The 23,301-nt window shown below is 34.0% G+C and overlaps 1 protein-coding gene and 1 long non-coding RNA gene across 3 annotated transcripts in view; one reads left to right on the top strand and one right to left on the bottom strand.

Moving 5' to 3' along the window:
- Positions 1-1,767: 1,767 nt before the first annotated feature.
- Positions 1,768-4,314, top strand: LOC140326950 (uncharacterized). Its single transcript, XR_011919950.1, has 3 exons — positions 1,768-2,605; positions 3,122-3,232; positions 3,967-4,314. It is a non-coding gene; the product is annotated as an uncharacterized lncRNA (long non-coding RNA).
- Positions 4,315-7,503: 3,189 nt separating this feature from the next.
- NPY1R (neuropeptide Y receptor Y1) overlaps positions 7,504-23,301 on the bottom strand; it is a 43,060-nt gene continuing 27,262 nt past the window's right edge. For both annotated transcript variants that reach the window (XM_072405999.1, XM_072405998.1), the window contains 2 exons: positions 21,562-22,382; positions 7,504-19,711 (listed from right to left, as the gene is read on the bottom strand). In XM_072405999.1, coding sequence (XP_072262100.1) covers positions 19,295-19,711; positions 21,562-22,239 — 1,095 coding nt within the window. In that variant the 5' untranslated portion in view covers positions 22,240-22,382 and the 3' untranslated portion in view covers positions 7,504-19,294. The remainder of the gene's footprint in view (positions 19,712-21,561; positions 22,383-23,301) is intronic.

Consider the following 23,301-nt stretch of genomic DNA (forward strand, 5'->3'; position numbering starts at 1 on the left):
CAACTTCTGACATTGTCCTGATGAAATGTTCATCTTTGATGAGCTGCCGAATCCGTGAACCATCAAACACACCAAGCTTTATTTTTTTAAATGACAGGCTAGGAAATGCCAAAATGAGGTACTTGAAACAGTTTCCTTCAATTGGCAAGGCTTTAACGAACTGCTTCATCAGACCCAGTTTTATGTTTAGAGGCGGGAATATTTTATTCTTTCTGTCAACAAGTGGCTCATGTAGAACGTTTGGATCACCTGGTTTTAGACCAGATCTTGGAGGTCAATTCCTTTCCACCCAATGCCTCTCATGAGCTCTGCTGTCCCACATGCACAGATAACAGGGAAACTGGGTATATCCATGTTGCTGACCAAGAAAGAAGCATATAATTATAAGGTCAACACAGATAACCCAATTGTGTTGGTGATATTGCAACAACTCAATGACTCTCTTTATGTCTGCATATTTTTCACAAAGAGAAACTGAATGGCCATTTGGGACTGACCCAAATATACTGCCATTGTGAAGGAGGACACACTTTAAGCTCCGCTTTGAGCTATCGCTGTATAGTCGCCATTCAGTTGAGTTATAGATTGGAATTACCAAGCCACTGTCAGTTCTAAAGTACTGCAGAAATGCAATTTCTCTGGTTCGAAAGTACAATAACTTCGTTCTTTTTTCAAGTAAGTTTTTCTCACGCATTATTGATGCTAGGAGTTCTGAAGCCTTCTACGATAGTCCCAAATCACGTGCCAAATCACTCAACTCATGCTGATCAAATCCCTTATGAACAGAGTCCTCTTCAATTTCAAACTCTTCATCATTGTTGTCACCTAGTTCATCACCATAATCATGTTATTCAAGAGGGGGTAGTGTAACGAAAACCAGCACTGGGATTTCATCTGAATGAGCCACTGGGTGTAAAGCCGATGGTAGACTAAGATACTCTATGTTACATTTATTATTCTTGTTATATCCTGAAGTTTTCACTATACAAAAGTAACAGTCACTGAAATGATCTCCTGGCTCCCACCAAACCACAGGTATACCAAATGGCATCTTATCACGTGTTCCATTTGTCCACATCTGTAAACCCTCGACACACTGTTTGCACATCTTATGAGGGGCCCAAGACTTATCTTGATCACCAAGTTTAACTTTGAAATATGCCAAATAGGCCTGCTCTACAAATGAGCTAATGTTCGCCCTTTGACTGGGAATGGTGAAACTGCCACAGATATAACAAAATGAATTAGGGATGTTTAGGCTCTGATGACGAGAACAGCAGAGCTAGACATGCTCTTAAAGAAAGGAAATACGTGTGTAAGTAGAAAAATAAATTTTGCTTATTCACTACGTAGAGCAGCGTACAACCTCTGACCACACTGTCCTGCGTGTAAATGAATAGTCTATACAAATCCACGCCACAGTAATCGCATTAATATAAGCGGTAGAGAAAAACCTGACGTGATAGAAGAAAACTAACTGCATTTTCAGAATCAGCATACCTATTTTAGTGTAAATAAACTTAAAAATTGAAGTCAACAAAAAATTTGTTCAAAATTGTTCCCCAGTGTAATAATTGCTATTTTATTAGCAGTTTTGTTTCTTTTATTTGTAATTAGGAGCCCAGAGATCCAGTGACCTGTTCCCTTATTTTGAAGGGACATGTTGGAGAGAGCAGATACAAAAACTTAGGTAAGTAAAGGATTTGCATAGTAGATTTAGAAAACTCCAGCTACTAAGTTTTATTCGGACCTGGCACATGCGTCCTATCAATGTTACAAATCTTGGCATTCATAAATTACTGCACTGATCAGGACAAGATACTGTATCGGATAAATATTATAATTTTATGTATGTTTAATTGCACACAAAAGTGACATTATATATATAAAATTACCATTTCCCATAAAGATTTACCAATAATTCAATAAAACAATTGCCAACATTTTTTTACAGATATCTACCAATTATTGTACAAGCATGGGTGCACTTTCAGCTCACTAATTCTATCTCTCAGTATTGTATTTAGAGGTTATAAATCATCTGTGCTGTACTGACAAAAGAAGCTTCAAGGCTTTTGTACTGTTCAAGGGATACTCAGCCTTTTTAACAGCAAGGTTGCTCCATCTCAGAAATCCACTGATAACAAAGTCTTGGTTTATCATTTAAAACAGAACAAAACTTTTTATTTAAAATAATTGACATTTATACAGTATATCCTTGTCATCTGATGGAAGCAAATAAAGCTCCATATGGGTGGTGTTAGTGTCAGTAAAATATGCCCATCACTAAAATAAATCCTTTTGTTTGTGTCAGGTAAAATGAGCTTTTTAGTTTATGTCAGGCTGAGTTAAAACATCATTAATGTAAGTGGGAGCAACAATAAAACCCCATTGCTGGTGTTAATAGGACAAAGTTTAACCTCAGTCATGCATTGATGTTTAGTGCTGCTACTTACCAGAATATGATTCCAAGCAGCTGCTTTTGTGGATGATGCTGAGTTTTTGCTGTCATTGTCAGGCAAGATTTTGCCTTATCGCTATTACAAGATCACGCTGGAGCACAGGGAGCATTCCAGCAGCTACCATTCTCACTTCATACTGACAGGTATTGGAATATAGAAAAAGTATCTTTTTGTTAAAATACTAAATGTGCTTTTTTATCATTTAAAGTAATATTTTTATTTTAGAACACTAAAAAAGCAGTTATTAAAATATCTAGGGAAATGGAAACCACCTTTTGTATTTTCTGTACTGTAAAATGAATACAAGCATGCCTATCAAATGTATAACTAACTTAGAAGTATAAAAATAGAACCTAATTCTCTGTTGTAATGCCACATGTAGCAGTCATTGGTAGCAGTTGCAGAATCCCATGATTTATAAATATGTACCAGAACAGATCCTTAATGCCTGACATTTTATCCTAAACAATCCCCAGTCATGAAATATTGCAAGGCATGTCTCAGATGCTTGGTCCACCACTATATACTTACTTTTACTGAAGGCTTTACTAATATTGTCTTAACATGAATTAATTAGAACAGTTTATTGTTTTATGGAATTGTAAAAAATGTACAATACCATTACCTAGACACCAGACTTCACTTTTTCCACCTCACAGGAGCCAGGAATGTTACATCAAAGTCATCCTCCACTTATCCCTGCAACTGCTTACTATATGACACTCATAGTATTATCAGAGGGGGAGTCCGGGAATATGAAGAGCTACCAGGTGACCATGTCTGGATTGTGAAATGTTACACATTTTCTCTGCATTGTATATCCTTCTGGTTCTTTAGAGGAGATTACCTACCATTAGAGAAGCTTGTTTCCATGTTTTTGCTATAAAATATTAAGTGGCCACACAAATATGTGCCTGTGAGTTTCTTATAGTATAGCAGTAATAATTAAGATAATATATAATCCTAATATAAAACATATTTATAAAATAAATGAATGCAAATATTCCTAGAATAAATGAATATAACAAAAGAAAAAAACTTACAATTAGAAATAATAATATAATAATAATAATCTTATAATAAAATAAATAATAGTGAAATATAATCTTGTCTCAGTTTTTAGTTCAGATCTGTATGGCAATATACAAACTAGCTTATTGTCTAAATCAGACACCCGGAGTAGTTTATTCTCAGTGCGTAGCCTTGTTTTACAGGGAGTCAGTGGAATTCAGAATATGCTTTAATTAATCCCAAGCATACATTCATCAATGGCCTTTAACCTCCTCTAAAAGCAGTACATTGTTTTTCATGAAAATTTATTTTACAATATATTATAATAGTATGGGTATAATAAAGTTTGAAACATAAAGTCATGTCAAAATAATAAAATATTTTTTTAAATAAATATTATAATAATACTACTATATTACTGTAAAATAGATGTTCATGAAAAACAATATACTGCTTTTACACATATAAATCCACTGTTTTGCATTCAATACAGTTATTTTAGATATAAATTTGAATTTCCCGCCCCGCCCCGAGCGGAATTCCCCGTTAACTCATCGAGTGCAGAGAACGCCGGCCGGAGGAAGAAAAAAGACGTGAAAAAAAGAAGGACGATGGAGGACGCTGGCGAATCAGGTAAGAGCTTTATTTACTATTGTTTTCTATAGGTTTACTTACCCCGAGTGTGACTCGGGGTTACTGCTTCCTACATTTTTTTTCTACATCGAGTCACACTCAAAAATTTCATAACCACTAGGGTCAAAAAACTCCTATATGCTGAACTTATTCATAGAAGGGATTTCTCTAATCTCGCTGGAATTATGTTGTTGCTTGAGTTGTTTTAACACCCTGATGGCATTTAAATTGACGTGTTATTTAAATATGGTTTTGGTTAGGTAATTACAGTTAATTTTTATTACAGTTAAAAAGGAATGTATAGCACATTCTAGCTTAAGGTTTAGTGCCCCTACTGGGGTAATCAAACGATTTTGTCTTATTTTGTTTTATGAATTATTAAAGTTTCAGTGATTCTGGTTGGTTGGGAATGCTGAGACTCATAGTTCCTTTTTTTTGCACGGTGCTACTGGTATCATGTATGTATGTTTTATATCTCACTAGTTATAAAGATAATGTGTACAAAAAAAAACCTAAAAACAAAGAACCCTATCATCTATCAGCAAAGAGTACTGCCAAAAAGAAGAGTTTTGCTTTAAGTGTATCATCTCAGCCTTCAAGATCAAACTGTGAATTTCACAGTTTTTTCAGATCTTAAAAATAATCCTTAAGGTGTTATAGAGTGAATAAAATGTTTCTCCTTATATGCCTTGAGGTTGTTGCTTAGCAACTAAGACATTTAGCTATTGTTGTTTTTACAGTCAGAATTTTCTAGGTCTGATTTAAATAAGTTCATCATACCCCCTCCCTTTCCCCCAAAAAATGAGGAAATGACAAAAAATAAATTCATGAAGTATTTGAATATTGTCTCTCACTGCATGACGTTCAGGCTCAAATTTAACCAAAATCCTGACTCCTATTGCGTGCAAAAACGTTGTTCTTGTCTTTCTACATCTCTATCTCCTGCCTCACTGCTGTCCATATTCTTCCACATATTTAGAAATCATGTGATCTTTTTATTCCAGTTCATTTCTGTAAAAACATCAGTTAATAAATAGACTGATATTTTAAAAAGTTTTCAGAACTAATAATGTTTATGATAAAGATGACATTGTCTGAACCAAATATTTTCCTACTCACATGACTTCCTGTTAGGTAGCTAATGTTTCCACAAGTTCAAATGTAAAATCTTCCTACCACTGATTCCTGACTTTCTTCTTGGTCACCTGTAAGTTTTCTATGTTCTTGTCTTTTGAATGTTCCAGCATCTTCTGTGGAATTCACTGTAATAGAAAAAATACAACAATTCCGCAAAGGAAAAATGAGACCTACACCCTATTTAAATTTCTATGATCAGGCTGATTGTGTTTGCAGAAAGAGACATGGGATTGTACTCCCCATAGATCCCCCCAGATAAGCTTAGATAACAACGATCTTTAATAAAAACTCCACAACTAGTATGATGGTAAAACTTAGGTCGCAGCCCCTTTGTTGGGTTTAAATCAAATTTAACCTTTATTTATTTAAACAGATCCTGTAAGAAAACTCCGATTTATTGATAACTCTTTAACAACCATGTCACTTTAACACTCAAGTGTAATTCTTACGCAACCAACTACAAATCATTAAAACATAGCCAAATATAACTAACTACTGCCCACCCACAAGTGGGTGACATTACCCCACAAAGGGGACAGAGAAAACAAGGAGGGGGGGGGGGTACCTGTTACAGATATATGACTGGTGATCTCTTCTGCCCTGTGATATTGTCAGCCAATTACCTGTAAGAAATAACAAAGAACCAGAAAGCAGGCCGAGGACAATCCCTACCTAATATAACTTTAACAGTTGAGGTAACCATTACAATACTCCTTTAAACTGACAGGAACAAAAAGGGGGGCGCCCCTTCTGCAATATTGTGTCTAACCTGTCTGATCTCCCCGGGTTTCTAGCAAAAATCCGAGCTGCGCATGCTCAGCATCAGCTTTGGTTGCCAAGGAAACCCAGCATTCCCGTACTCCCTTGCATGTGCTGTAATGAATGTTACTTCACCCCCGCACGGCCAACTACGATGGCTGAAAATCGTCCCCAAGATGAAGTAATGAAGAAAGATGGTAGCACCCAGCGCTGTAACGTGGATAGGTGAGTTGGCTGAGTTTATTTCTGCTTTAATGTATTTCCCCTTTAAACATGTGTACTTTCAAAGAACATTTCAAGACTGGAAAAATTAAAGAAAACTGAAGACAGCTAAAAGTTATTTCTAAGGTAAGGTGACAATCTTTATACAGAACATTCATTTAATAGTTTTCCCTTATGAGAGGGTTTTTAGAGGACATGAATTATAGACAAATGTTATTTGGCAAGGGGATTTATATCCATCTGTCATAATACAAATCCTCTTTTGTGAAAACTTTATGAAAACAGTTCTCTGATGTACAAGATGTACTTTGTTATAGGGAACATCCATTCATGTTAATTATGCCTAAACAGTACCCAAAAAGGTTCACCCTTTCTCGTGTTTGAGTCTCCAGCAGGCAGAACAGTGAGCAGTACAGTCATGATATTAGCGAATCTCATTCCAAGTCTAAGATTTTCCAAACCAATACCTAAGGCTGTGTACACTTGCTAGATTTTTGTCAAATGACAAACGACCGAAAGATGAATGAAGGAGTGTTGTACATACAGCCCCATTCTGTTCTATAAAAAGGAGAGGGGGTAAACGAGTGAGCGGCACCCCGCTGACCTCTACTCCCTTCACCATTGCGTTTGTTTGTCTTCTGCCGTTCATGAATCCTCCAGGATGTATCCATGAACAATGTCCGGCGGCCTCTGTACATGCCAGGTTTTTGTCCGAGACAAGCCCTGTGGCTTGAATCGGAAGAGAATCATCTGACGTGTGTACATAGGCCAACAGAGGCAGCAGGGCAGCTTGTGCTACAAATATATAGATATACAACAGTTAGGCTGTATGCACAGGAGTGCCTAGGCACATTAACATCGCTGGTGGTACACTACTATTTTAAGAGACATTACAGAGATAAAGTAACCATTTTCTGCATCACTGTCAATGTGCATTAACCTCCATGTCTGTGAATGGGCTGTGATAGGTTTGCCACTTCATCCCCTTAAAATCTGACACATATAAATTACACAGGCTCTGTGGCTAATTAAATGCAGGTAAGATGCTGAGTCAATCTAATTACCACTTTAATCAGCTGGAGAACATTTGTGATTCATATTCAATTGGTTTTACAGAATAAGATGATCTACCACTAACAATTACTGGAGTTTTACTTTAAAATTCACTTTTTTTCCAGGAATTTACCTATTACCAAGAAAATTGTTACCCTGCAACTAAGTTTATCCTGATAATATTTTTCAATATTTAATAACAACACTGCAATGTTAACATACATCATACAGTCATATTAGGCTGGCTAAAATATTTCAATTTATTTAACAGAGTGTTGATTACATGTGTAAATTTTCTGTTTTACAAAGAAACAAGCAAAGCATACATTTTAATTAGTTGTGTACATGAACATATTTCTGGTTATATAATATTTTATGTGGCTGACAGCAATCATATTGTACATTATTGCCCTGTAATAGAAAGCTGTAAAATTAGATAATGATAAAGAACTATGAAAAGCATGAAAAATAGTGCGTGATTAAAAATACATATACATTATTGTCCAATATTTACACATTCCACAAAAAAAATCTTAATTTCCAGAATAGTAAAACAAACACATTACTGTCTTTTCACGTTATGTACAGAAGCACAAAAGCAGAGACAAGTATAGCATATGATGGTATGATGATATATCAAGAGATTGTCTTTGTTCTGTGTACAATTTGGCTCAGGTGATTGTGTGTCCTTTCATTGTATAAACACATTATTAACATGCAACACTTTTGTTTTCCATTGCTCATAATTATACATTCTTGGCATCTCTTTCTACACTGACTTGTTTCTGTTACATAAATGACATGCAGTAAAGGCATGTCGTGTTATTCTAAGAGCTGATTTAATGTAGCAGAAAATTTACATCTGGTGAAAATCCTATGCAAGGATAGTTTTTCTGGTCTTGTAGCTGGAGGCAAACCTTTTCTTGACACCTTAAATATGGTGCAAAAAGTCATAATCTATATGGTGAGCCAGAAAGTGAAAAAACAGTGTAATAGACTTGGCGTAAACATGTGTATGTGAATTTTAGCATTGATTTAATTATCCAGTTCACCTTTGTGTACCTTATCATTAATAAAAAAAATAGCTATCTAGTCCAGTGAAAAGACACACCATAGTCTAAGTAGAAGGAAGAGCACTTGTTCTGGTGATGTATTTTACTGTACAATAAAAATAAGAATTCAATAAATCAGAGGAAGGGGGTATACCAACAGGGGTTCCTGCATTACCTAAAGTTGATAATTGCCAAGCCTGGATACATCTATAATAGAGGCACAATGAAAGAATGAGCAGGCTTTTACTGGCAATCCTATTTTAAGGAGACTATTTGTTTATTCACACAGTGGTTAAATCCTGTTTCCAACATAGGTCAACTGCACTACTGTGATTGAACCAAAACTAAACACACTGTACAAATAAGTGTTTAAAAACAAGAAAATCGGGATATCAAAAGGTGTTTTAACGAACAGAATCTCGAGTATTCGCCCCTTGGTTTCCTCAGAGGACATTGAGATCAAAGGTACATCTAAATAAAAAGTTAACCTATTGTCCCCTATTAATCTGTACAGCTTTATTTAATATGTAAGTAAATGTACTCCAATTATCATTGCAGTTGAAAATGTTTTTCTCTGTATAAATGTGTACATTTATGACAATAGTTTACCTTTGATTTCAATGTCCCCTGAGGAAGCCAAGGGGTGAAACGCGTCGGGTACTTGAGATTCTGTTCGTTAAAACACCTTTTGACATCTCGATTTGTTTGTTTTCAAACACTTATTTCTACAGTGTGTTTAGTTTTGAATCATACAGTAGTGCAGTTGACCTATGTTGGAAATATGATTTAATCATTGTGTAAATAAACAATAAGTTTACAGATTGCCTGTAAAAGCCTGCTCATTCCCTCATTGTGCCTCCATTAAAGAATTCAAAAAATCTGTTGAAAATTGGAAACAGTTGGTTTAGTATATTAGATATTTAGATAGTAGATAGCAGATTTTACCTGGTAGGGGGAAACAATATTCCCACTACCATCTCACAATGAATGGAATCATGTGGTTATGCAGGGTAGAACCTTTATAAATAACTCACATTACAATAGCACATGGAATTTGGATCCCTTAATAAACAAAGATGGAGAATACAGGTCCTTTGGACCCTTTTAAAACAATGATCAGGGTCAAATGATTTATCCTATTTATTCACACCATAAACACAAAACCATACAACATGTGTGAGCATATAAGATTTCAGCTAAAAAGAATTCACAATGGGCCTGGACATCTTTTATTTATAGATATGTCACTGTTTTAGCTCTGGATTGCTAACTAATTGAAACTTTGTTTTTTCTGCCTCCTAAAAGATGTTGTGCCATTAATCACTTTAGCTTGTTATAGTCATGATTTCATTATGATTTAATTTATTTTGAAGATTTATCTTACTCAAAAATAACATGTTTAGATGTTTAATATTTATTCATTTTGAATATGTAACTTAACTCAGAAAACATAAAGTCATCAGGATGTAATACTAATTGGCAAAAAAGATTTACAATGCATTTTCAGGAGTAACATCATTAGTGGCAATCTAATGGCCGAAGAGGATCGCTGTCCCCCATGGAAGCAACAGTGAAGATGAAGCCTTCCAAGGATTAAGTGATGACAGGATCTGTCATCACTGCAGGGTGGCTGCATACATGTAAGTCTAGCTTCCCTTGAAACATTCTGAATATAAGACCTCTATACCACACAAATTGGTGAAGTAAGTAATCATATAAAATGGACAGTGAGCAAGATCAATGAATATGATTTTGGTTTACTGTAATCAGATGGGTTAAAGCTTAACTTTAGCTACTTTTTTGTAGTTTCGAATATAGCAGTGAAGAGTTAAAACTTCAACTTATTTTTTTTTTGTCTGTCACACTCTTGGAAAGATTTTCCATCACTTCATCCTCTGAATGTAATTGTGAGGAAATATCTCCTGTAAGGACAGGCACTACTAAAAACCTAGCAAGACAAGCAGGTCAAATCTAGCTTGTAAATTGCCATGTTTTCTACTCAAATACAGGTAATGGGATTTTGCGGACTTGTGTTTGATGTGCATTCCAAAAGCACCTTAAATACAGGAAAACAATGCCACAACATACAAGCAGTATTGGATAATATACTTGTAAGTAGAAAATGTATTACAGTAAATCTGGGAATGGTGTCTTCTTAATCAAATTCTCCTATGTCTTTCAATTACTACAAATTATTTCAATAATTCAACTGCTGTGGGGTTTTGATATTTTAATCTGCATATAATGTGACATACAATCCTCTAGGAAGATGCTTTAGCAGATCTAACATTCACAAATGATTTTAACCTTTTTAAATACACTAGATCATGTATGCATCCTCTGGGATATAGACTTAACTCAGAAGCTCATGTGTTAACATACATTTATTTTTCATGTTCTATTTAATTGTTTAAAAACTGGGTATAATTAATATAATTAGTGGCTTCAAATAAAGTAAATGGTCAAATGGTAACCACGATGACCACACAAGTCCTAATTTCCTTAATACTATATATATATATATATATATATATATATATATATATATATATATATTCTGTTATTTCTTAGCCTTAGGTGAACACCATAAATCCAGATTTCATTGATTTGAATTTAGCCTGGATTCAGATATAAGTGCCTTACATAGTAACATCTATTAAAAAATAGTAACATACATTTTCTGAACTCTTTTCCTTTACTTACTTCCATGGCAACCTGTAACCATGGAGTCAGTAACCATAAAAGCATTAGACATATAGGATGATATATGATATTCTCACTATATTGAGCTTTTTACTTGTTATATGGTACAGCTACTTTATGCATTGTGCCAAAATGATTCATGTAGTTCAAGATGATGCAAGATATTCTAAAACAGATTTCAATGCTTTGATCAGTTAGATCATTGAGTAAAGTAAAATGTCAAAAGATTCAAAATCAATCAAATTGGTGCTTTGTTACAATAGTTTGAATTAATATTTGGTTAGAAAATGGATTAAAAATTTGTCAATTTTTTTTTGTTGTTTAGTTAACCATCCCTTTATAATCAAAACCACTTGATATACAATGTTGAAAATATTCATAATACTGATCAGTTATCATGGATGTTAGATTTAATATGTGTAGTTTGTTGCAAAGATCGATTTGTATGTCAATCATTAATCCAATCCAGATTACATTTTGCATAGGTTATGCCTGGTTTTGGATAGACTAACATGGAGTAGCAATACTGTACACATTATTTATTATTATGTGTTGGAGCTTTAGAGCACAAATATTGCGAAAATCTAGAAAGAATGTGTGCCTGTACCTGCAGCTTCAGCTTCTACAACAAAAGCCTAATACTTTGTTTTCTTTATAGCTGACATCTATTAGCAAACACATTTTAGGTTTCTCTGACAGCGGGTGACAAGAAGTAGGGATGAAGTGCTAAAGTAATAAGAGTCCAGGGAAAGAGGCCAGGGGACACTTAAACTATGTACACACTTCCATTAACGTTACTGATAGTTTCCAGCAACAGTAGAAACGTACAAGCACTGTACAGACAGCACTGTTTCTAAGAGGAGGGGAAGGAGTTGGCCTGATGCATGCTCTTCCATAGAAAACAGCAGTAGCCATTAGCTATTGGTCATTCAATTCAAACTAGCAGGGGGAATCATTGAGCAATGTTAGGGTACAGCTGTACAAGAACTGGATTTTCGACAATCATGAACGTTCGTCTTGGGTAACAAAATTATAGCATCTGTACTCATCTTATATTGGTACTAAATATGTGCTAAATAACTGTAATATTTAAAAGTATGTGTATTATAAAGACTTAATATACTAATCTGCTTTATTGTTTTCCTGCTCTTTATAATAAATATTCCTTAGGAAAATCTTATAAATCATGCAGTGTTTGGTGCTTGATCCCAAATAACAGATGCTTAAAGTGTGGGTGTTACAAACTTAGGTGAAAAAATAATCAAAATAATCAGTAGATCATAAACCAGTTACAATGAAATATAAGTCTCTACTTCCTCTGTAAAATTTAGCTTGGCTCCACCAAAACCACTTATAGAGCCTCTTAATTGGTTCTTTAAGACAATGAGAAGATCCTTTGACCAAAAAGAGAGAGGCTTGAAAGCCAGGGGCAAACTTGACTTGGCTACCTATATCTTTTAGTCTACCAAATTCCGGCATGGTCATGGTATACTAGGTTTACTTTAGTTCCTGTTATCTCTCAATAAATGAAGCCTGACCTTGGACATTCCCTTCCATTTAAAGGGAATGCATATTGTTTCAAAACATTTTCTTGTGGTATATGTAAGAATTATTTTAGTAGAATAAAACATAATAAAGATAAAAAAAATGCATGTAAACCTACTGAGCTGCACAATCCGTCAAGATTTTTTGGTGCTGGGAGCTGGAGAGAAAGTTCTAGATGTAGAGGTGTGCACAGGATGAGCTCATTGCTGTGGAGCTACTCATTCCTCATGGGTGTGGCACTACTCCTTCCTCATGGGTAAAGTTCTAATCTTCTCTCACAGGAATGGTGCTGTTACTTTCATATGAATGTGGAGCTATTCCTTCATCATAAGTGTAATGCTGATCCTTTCTCATGGGTGTGGTGCTGCTCCTTCCTGCACAGCATTATAGGAAACTGCAATTCTGTAACAGTAAATGGTATTTCTACATTCTGGTTATGCAGTATAGCAGTAGTGTGTAAATAATGATTGTAAGAACTAATTACAAATATTTTGGCAGGGTTATGGGTATTGTTCTGTTTGACCTGAATTCTGCTTTAATGGTAATATTTTATGTGCATTTGTCAAGTAAATTAGTAAATTTGTTTTGTCAATGTGAAGAAGAATGCCGAGTTCTCTGTTGTTATTTTTTCATATTCAGCTGTAGGACTAGATTAATATATAGTAGTTGGAATATTAGAGATTTCTGTGGTTTATTTATCACTGTTCTGCATACAGTACAAAGCATCTCTACACATTTTATGTACCAAAAGACAAAGGTGGACAGATAGTCTTTATCTTGTAATATGATGAATATTTGGTAAAAAGGATAACGAGCAACCATAGCATCGCTTTTTGCTTTTTCTCCAACGTCTTTACTGCATCCTCTTTCCTTTCTTTTTATGTGTTAAAAGCCACAGAGCACAGCTGTCAACAGTAATAGCCAAATAATTTATGATAGTAAAATCTCAGGTTATGCCCACGTTGTACACAGTACTATATACTGTATATTATATTAGCAACAAGTGTTTCTATACTTTCTGCATGTTAGCATTTATTCAACCTAAACACTATCTGTACAATCTTTTGATTAAACCTAATCTGTCAGGGATATTTAGCTTTGGAGATGAGTATAAATGGAAACAGCTAATCCTTAAGGTTGAATGGCCTGGCATGGCATTGCAGTATAATGGCTTCTGGATGCTGTTGCAACTTTTCTTCCCAACTCACACTCCATTAACTATGGCAGTAAAAGCTTTTTTCCCTTTCCTCTTGGAAAAGAAAGTAATTGAATTATTGGCCAAAGAAATGTTCCAGCATGCTGTGTTTAAAGCTTTGTGTTTCTTATACTATCCAATTATCATTAACAATCTTTGAACAGTTGCATTGCTTGAGAAAACTGATTAAAATGTGTGGTGTGCTTATGTCTATGGCAGTATATAAGCAATCATTTTGTTGACACTGCAATGTCTTAGAAGAATAACAATACAAAAAACCATTCCAGCCTATAGCTATAGGAATTATAGAAAGGGGATTCTTCTGCATGGGAGCATAGGAGTTTGCATCAGAGCTTTATGCTGTAGTAGAATAGAATGAGACCTTTACATATGAATACATGCCAGAATCATGATATACCCAGAGTGTTTGCAATTAGCAAATACCGCAGGAAAATTCCTGGTGACTGTATTTCTCTTCAATGTCAGGCAATCTGATTGAAACAAGCTACATTATTATTATTATTATGAACAAATAATTGCTGACAACCTTCTGTGATATGTAAAAGAATATATATATATGTATATAATATATTATATATATAATATTATATACAGGATTTGTATAGGGGATTTGCAAAACAAAACATTAACATGTACATAGAAGTAAAACAATAAGTAGTTTAGGAGTTTTGTTTGAGTCTCTTCTCTAAAAGTTTTGTGCTTGCCCCCATTTTTGCAGAGCACATCACAAGGCAGCATGTGTTATACAGCAATTATTCAGAATATTGTAAAGTGAAAAAAGTCAGCAGAACTTTTATAAAACAAGCACATGAGCTTATACCATTGACATTCAGAGGGAAAACATTGATTCATGTTTACCTATTTATCCAAGGCCAAACTTACAGTCGTATAGGATACTTTTTCATAGGAATATTACTAGAACTGGCACATTATGGTTTCAGCTTCCCACACATAAATCTTAATTTTGACACCTAATAAACTTGTGCCCATTCATCATTACACTGACTTATTTATTGTTTAATTTTAAATTTGTATGTGAGCATTATACAGTGAATTACCAGTCAGTGCAAAGTGACCAATAGGCCAGTGTCATCTACTTTCATGGTATAACAGGAATATTGGATACAACTCCCAAAAGCAAAGGTAGCCCTATTAGCATACATTATTGGGTACTATATTCAGAGGCAAGTCTAAGACTAGTAAAACAACTTGTGTTTGAGGTGGATTTACCAATTCTCTTAAGTCCTATTGATTTAAAAAAAAAAAATAGGAAATGCAAATTTCAAAGTGAAGACGACTTCAAATGATCAAATTCAAAACATAAATAACACAAGCCAAATCCTTATGCTTCACAAACACATCTGAAGTCAGTAACATAGGCCCTCATGTAAACCCGAATGTGTCAACCAACAGAATTGTGTTCCACTTCTTAGTTCGCCCCAGAGCCCTTCAGTGAGCACTACTTAGTTTATCTGCCTGTATAAATCTGTCTATCAGTGTGGATGAGAGAGAAGAACAATAGATAGTAAGAGAAATGTCGGTTTTTCTATACTTTGTTTTGATCTCAGCATCTTCAAGACTTTGGTCACCCTATACAAACTGCAGGAACCATTTTGTTCCTTATAGAAAAGCTTAGAAGGACTAATGACATTTACCCATGACTTTTGCCCCACACAATAGTAAACCTATGAAACTAAACCTAAAAATATGCTTATAAATATAAAATATTAAACAATGTATTTATTCAAATAAATACCTTTAAGCCATTTAGAATACTTTTTAAACACACATATATATATTTAAAGATAATAACAAATACATTTCAATACTGTTTATATTACATGTTAAATTATTGCATCTCTGTCTTTCGCTATATATAAAATTTAAATGTTGTTATAAACTTTTTTTTTTACCAAACTACATATTAGGCTGCATAATCTAGTAAAATATTTTATTAATAACTGGGAAATCTCCTACCTACTTTCCCTCAATATTTTGCAAATCTGCTAAAAAAAATCATTTCTGTAAAAGAATTAAGCATTTGCTTATATATTTTGCTGACAGTAAAGATGGACCCCCAAAGTCCACAGGGAAACCAACCCTTCAGGAAGTTTTTATCTCCTTGATCACTTGCATATCTTTTTGGTTCCTCCTGCAAACCTTTGTGTCACTTCTGAAAACTGTATACATTTCTATTGATCATCTTTTTCAGGGTACTTATTCTGGCAGATTTTACATCAATGACACTGTCACTAGAGGAAGTATGAAGAATGTCATTGCCAACTTTTCTTAAAATTTTAGTATCCCAGCTAATATACTCAAACAGTGGATTCAGTACTATTTGCCCCGGACCAGAACATATATGGAAGGGTTCTGACTTCAGTTTGACTTTCCTGTTTTGCTTACTTTATAAGGCTCTCAAAAAAAAAATGAAGCCAAAGGTTTAAGATTACATTATAGATAATTTCACATTTCTGTCAGTACATATCTCTTATAAGATCCTGTGGAGTTTTGATTTTGTTACAGTTACCAGTTAAGCATTATTAGAAAAATACTTTAATTCATTTCTCATTTATTGTCAGTCAAAGCTAAGTTTTCTATTATATTTTACATAATAAAGGTTTTGAAGGGTAGAACACAATTCAAGATGACATTTTAGATTTAGATTCAATTCATTTTAGATTGTGACAAACAATGGTTTTATTAAACAATTACTTATGTGAAAAATAATATATTCTGCTTACTATATCTAAAACATGTATGATATGCATTATATGACCATCTGTTTTAACTTTACATAGCTTTATTCTAACATTAGAAGTGACAGTGACAAGATTTAGAGCAAACTGCATTTCTCTCAAGAATCTTTAAGCAGCTGTGCCACATTTTTTACAGAAAAAGAATCATTCTATGTGAATAAAAAGTGACCAATGTAGGCACCATGGCGTGTATAAATTGTACCAGGTACTTTTAGCTAGGTGGATTGATCTGAATTCATGTATACATACACAGATAAAATAGTATATTCAAATAATAATTCATATACTAAAGACAATCTTTGCATGTATTACTCATACTAACTTTTCAGAATAGTATTTTTATCACCCTAGCTTTTTATTGAAATGTTAGAGAAACACAAAGGGCAATGGCGCCCTATTCTGAAAGAAATAGTTTGCAAATACCAAAAAATTAGGAATAGTTAGATACCAAATGAATTTGTTTTTAAATTTGATTTGGGGACATATAAGTTATTTTCTACGATACAAACATTAGAAAATGAACCTGCATTACAAAAGTGCAAAATCACATCTAAAATGTAATTATAGCCTTTAGGTTTTAACAAAGGAGGTTTAAAGAAAGGTAAGTGTGTTAGTCTTACCCGAAAAAAAATCAAATTCTGGTTCCACACCTTGTGAACTGAAGCAGCTATTGGAGTTATTGTGACTGGCAGCTGCTTTAAATTAAAACTTTCATTTAATTTGATTTGAAACTTGGGCAGCAACAGCACCCAAGTAGGCTGCCTTGGCAAGTTGATATTAAATGGCCTGGTGCTAAAGACTTTTCCTGACTTTTACACCCCTCCCTCCCCAAAGCATACCAGTTTAGGAGTTAGATCATGTCGAAGTACATAACATGTGAATTTCCAGACAAATCTAGTGAGGTAGAGGTCATTTCTTAAGAAAACATGAAAAACAGAGATAATTTAAACTATTTAAAGATACATCTGTTACTGGCTGGAAATCAAGTAACCTTTAACATGCTTGACATTTTTTAATGAAATCTTTACATGAATACAGATTACTTCATATTACTTTCTATATCTTGGTGCCATTGACTATAAGCAAGACCCAGAAAGCTGTCTGATAAATGTTTGCCCTCTTCTGTAATGGTACAACCAATCAGATTTTGAATTGGGGTGAATCCAAACTAAACTGTGCCAAACATATTCCATTTTTAAACAAATAATCTGAATTAATTTAAATTGTTTGTATTTGACAAATTAAAATATTGTTTATTGCTAAAGAAAAATGAAGAACATCTCAAGTAAAACCTACATTTTTGATGTAAAGTGGGGATGAGTTAGAACAGTTATCCTTTTTTCTGTTTTGTGGTTTTTTTTTTTTGGTTTTTTTTTTTGGGGGGGGGGGGGGGGGATTCACCTTTAATTCTTGCCCTCTAGATAAGAAGTGAGAGAATTACTTTTCAACATATGTGAAATACCTATGTAGTTTTCATGGTAACCAATATACCCACTGCAAGATTTCCCCTTTATTCCTGCTCTGATGCCAACCAAACAGTTTATTTTGACTTTTGTTCACCGGTACTTTGGTGATCTGGACAATTAAAGAGATGAACTACATCTAACAAGGTTACAGACAGTAATAAAGTACTGCCATATATGATATTTTAGCCCAAAATGTGCAATTCCTTGTATATGGTGGTTCATAGGACAGTTGCTATTTAATTGGGAGGTCCATTTAAATCAGCAACCAAATACAACAGCCACACCAATGATATAAATATTTCTTCATACAATCCATTGCCCAAATCTTGGCAAACCTGTTTTTTTTTTAAATAGAACAAAATGGCCAAAGCAAAGACAATTGTATAGGACGTTGCTGCTGGTTGATTCTATTGAAAGAATCACTAAAAGTTGGTAATAACCTGGTATATGCTGTTAATATACCAAATGTTAAAAAACACAAAATCCTTCTTTAAATGATTGGAAATGTTAGACTTTAAAATAGAGCTCACATGTATCGGAGTATAGGTTCCATTTTCACTGAATTTTAATTTCAGAACACCCAGATACTGGCAAGCAAGTTATTTCATATTTGCCATTATAAATAACACAAAAGAACACAAAAAGCTGTTTAATGTATCTTAAACTTTTAAGGCACACTCCCCTAAATATTTTCCACCCAGGATAATAAATATCTGCAGCTATAGTGTTTGTAAATGAATAGCAAAGAATCATGCAGTGTCTCTATAATACAATGCAAATACTCTTGTGTAGATTACTGTACATATATAGATTTATGAAAATCTACTAAAATAGGTATAAAAGTAACATTTATAATAAATACCACATTTAATATTTCATAACTATTTTTAGGTGAACAGGCCAAGTGTAAAAGTATAAAAGAGTGTAACATTCACAGTTTTGGGTGAGAAATGTATTTAAGTTGTTCTGTGTGCCAAAAGCCACGCTTATTCACATAAATGAAATTAAAACATGTCACAGTAGAATGGCAATGCATAACAATATGGCAGTGAATGCTTTGATACAAAAGCATAATTACCAAAATGTATGGAATTACCCGACACCCAAATATTAGAGTATGTCCCTATACAATAATGCTGATCACAAGTCTCATAAATACAAATGCTTAAGTGCTGGGTGATGATGAGTTAGCCGAATGCAATGATTTTGTGCTTGTTTTGGACATAGACTTCCAACACAGTAACTGCCAATAATCAGGCAATAGGTTGTCCAAATTTTATGCTATTGGGCTTGCTTGCTTCAAAGATGTTTTAGAAACATCGGTGTGCATGGTAGACATTGCTATAGTCTCATAGTCATCTTCTCTAGATCTAAAATCACAAAAATTAAAGAAAAACTGTAGGTCCCTCTGAAAGTTTTTGTTGAGAAAACCATAAAAAATTGGATTAACACAAGTCGAAATCATCGCTGTTAAATGACAGATCAAAAATAACAAGTTATGGTGGCACATGGCAACAGCCTCGTGGTTCCAGTCAAACACCAAGTTGAAGATGAAGAATGGCAGCCAGCACAGTGCGAATCCAACTACAATGGAAAAAAGCATGATATTGATTCTCTTTGTTTCGCTGGATCTGTACTTATTGTCTCTCATCTTGTCCATCATGTTGTTCCTTCTTTTTAATCTGAGAAATATCTGAAAGATTAACAAATGGTTACTACATTTTGTTTCAAATGATTTATAGTATAATGAAAAATTGCTTCTTCACTCTTACTGTTATTGTGTATAATAATACACTCCAACAATACAATTTTTCCATTTTACAGTGCATTGTTGAACCAATTTTCGTTATTTATGCACTTGAAGGAGAATGTTTTATTTTAATGACCCTATCTGGCTGTATTTATACTCAATGGTGCTTATTATGACTAATAATGTTTTAGGAAGTAGGTGTATTATTGCATTACCTGGCCTGATATTATCAAAGTGTTAAACACGATTTGGCTACATTTTCTACAAGAGAGGATCATCTTTTTGCTTTTCCACGTTAGAAAGAAAGGTTTTCACTAAGCTTTCAATATGAGCTAAAACAAAGGTGACATCAAAATTCTGATCATGTGCAAGCAAAATTCTTATTTTTAATTTTTCTAAAACATAATTGGGTATTTTTCCCAAAGTTACTTTTCACTATACAGAAAACTCAAAGTGTGGGTATTATTGTATATAATCAGAGAGCATGAAGATGTTACTTGAAACTGCTGATCACTGCCTGTTCAGTTTCCTTAAAAATCAATGCTCCCACGTTTGTGCTCCCTACAACACCCTTAAAAAAATTACTAATATTCCTTTCAGCACAATCTATTATAGAATAGACTAATACCAGTAATACCGCCTAAGCACTGAAGATGAGAACACTCCAACTGCTGGCTGATGAAGGTTACATGATAAGGGCCCCAAATTAGACATCAGGGTTTGCCAATTAAATCCATAGGGCATGAAAAGTGGACACCTCTAAAGCAGTCAAATGCATGTGTTCATTTTAATTTTTTTGCAATAATATTATTAATAATAAAAAGCAACAAACACTAGAATGCTAGTAACAGCAGCACAAGAATGGTTTATGTATGGGTAGATTCTGTAAATGAATGTGGATAATCTTATGTACATACAATGCAAAGTCTAACACTCAACTATAGCAATGTATACATTGAAACTATTCATTTCAGGGGGGCATAATATATGGTATACCTGTAAAGTAAAAAACACAATAAGTGATTTATTTTATTGTCTCTGAAGCACTTAGATAACATGGACATTACTGCTTATGAAAGGGTACAAGAAACAAATATTTATTAAACTGAAGAACTTTGTAGTAGGTATAAAGAAACAGAAAGAGATTACAAATAGACATAAGCATAAAAACATTACGTGTCATCATCATAAAAATATTATTGGCTTGAAATTCGATGACTTTATGGTTGGAATGCAGATAATAATAATAATAAGGAAGTATTAAAAGCTCAAAGACAGACCTGTTTATATGTGTTATTAGCATATCTCCAGGTCATGAAGTAGGGGTTTCTCATACTCAGTCAGATTATTTTTTTTAACAGTGAAGGAATTTCACCACTCTTTTAAATGTTTTATCTGTTTAATTGAGTGCCAGCGACATAACTCAGCTTTTATACCTCCATTGGGTCACCTCATTCCAATCATAATTTTTTTTATGACACCAATGAGCATTAATGTGTGAATTAAACAACATTGCAAGTTGTGAGAAAGGGGGTAAATAAATAGGAGGGTATTATGTGATAGTAACAGAACAACTTTACTTTACTGGAGTAATGTACATTTATATGAGATGGTTGACAGAACCTCGGAAGTGCAGAGCAAAGTGTTACGTATGTGTACATTTAAATCATGGAGATAGTTACTACTACTAGCTTTTTCATGACCTGGATATATACACACAACACATAAATACATAGGTCTTTGTAGCAACTGTAATATTTAATTATATATTAATATGAAAAGTAAAATCTTACCTTAGTATAGCATACGAAAATAAAGCAAAGTGGTCCAAGGTATTGTACAACAAATAGCAGTGTTGTGTATGTAAGTCTGAATTTTTCATCTGGGAACTCTTGAAGGCACACGTATTTACCAATATATAAATCAATGGTTATATTCTTGAACGGTTCATCTGTTAAGGAACTATACATCATGAATGGCAAAGAAGCAGCCAAGGCTACCATCCATATTGCTGTGATTCCAACACAAGCGTGTCTGTTGTTTGGTCTCCAGCCACGAGGATTTATGATCAGCTGATGACGCTCGATAGCAATGAGAACCAGTGAGAAAATGGAGACTGTCACTGAGACACACTGTATATATTCATTCAGTTTACACATACCCACTCCAAAAATCCAGTGATCCATTAGGGTGTAAACTAAAGTAAACGGCAGACACATTATTGTTGCCAGCAGATCAGAAAATGACAAATTTACAATAAGGATATTAGTGACATTGCGCATTTCTTTTTGCCGTAGAATAATGATGATGAGAGCCAAATTTCCAGAGAGTCCGAGTATCATAACAATTCCATAGGCCAATGATAAAGTAAACACAATTGCTAATGGCAAAGCACACTCTTCGTCTAAAGGCAGCATTGTAGACATGTTGTCATATATGGACTGATTACCGAAATCTGTTGAAATATTCATCTTGTTGGGATTGTCTGGAATCAACTCTCTTGTGTATGAAATTACAGACACTTCAATAAAGTAAATCAATTGAGTGTGTAGCTTCCATTCTGTAATGGATAACCAAGAGCTCTTCTAAACATGCAAAGCCAACTGTGCAAAATCTGTAAAGGTCAAAAACAAAAAAAACATAAATTTTAAATGTTTCTTTAACATATTTTATTGGAAAGCAAAGCAACAATTTTTCTTTAACATCCTTTATTGGGAAGCAAGGCAACAACAAGAAACGTACAGATCATTCATGCTGTCTTAAACTTGAACTCCAGTTTTACAGTTTTAAATAGAGTAGAGTTAGGTGCTTAATGTATTGTTCTAACTGGTGTGACCTAATCCGATTTCCCAAAATTAGGGAAAATCCCACCTTTAACAACATTTACAGTTAACCATATTTGAAGATTTCTCTTCACCTCCTGCTCTGGTGACAATAGTTACATGTTTTTTCTTCTCTTTTTCTGTATCCATGGTAATGATCATTTAGAAAAAAAGGGTAAAGCAGAATCTGCCATGGTGATAATAATGGCAATTAATAGCAGAAGTCCAAATTCTTCCCACTGTACTCAAAACTGATAAAAAGGAAAAAAACTTGACCAGAAGTTCAGCAGGCAACATCTCTGTACTTTTCGCCTAATTTACAATTGGAAAATACCATATAACAAATACCAACACTGCTGAATCATACATCGAAACTCAGATAAGTCCTACATGTCAAAATGCAGCATCTTTATAGGAAATATAGATATTAAAGTAATTTCAGTTTCAGAAAATAGCTAAATTGACTATAATAAAAACACCATGTACTGTAGTATTAGGTAATTTCATAATTAAATCATCAATCAAGGCCAAAAAATTCATACGTAAACCATCAGTCAAATTCTGAACAAGTTAGAGCACATGTCACAACTAATTCCCCCTATTAAAAAATATGCATAAGTTACAAAAACATGTATGTCGAGCCAAAATGTATTTTTTTACCTTTGTAAAGAGCAGGTTTACCTCCCCATCAAAAATGTTGTTTTTGCTGTC

Source organism: Pyxicephalus adspersus, chromosome 3, assembly GCF_032062135.1.
Source record: "Pyxicephalus adspersus chromosome 3, UCB_Pads_2.0, whole genome shotgun sequence".
Lineage (NCBI taxonomy): Eukaryota > Metazoa > Chordata > Amphibia > Anura > Pyxicephalidae > Pyxicephalus > Pyxicephalus adspersus.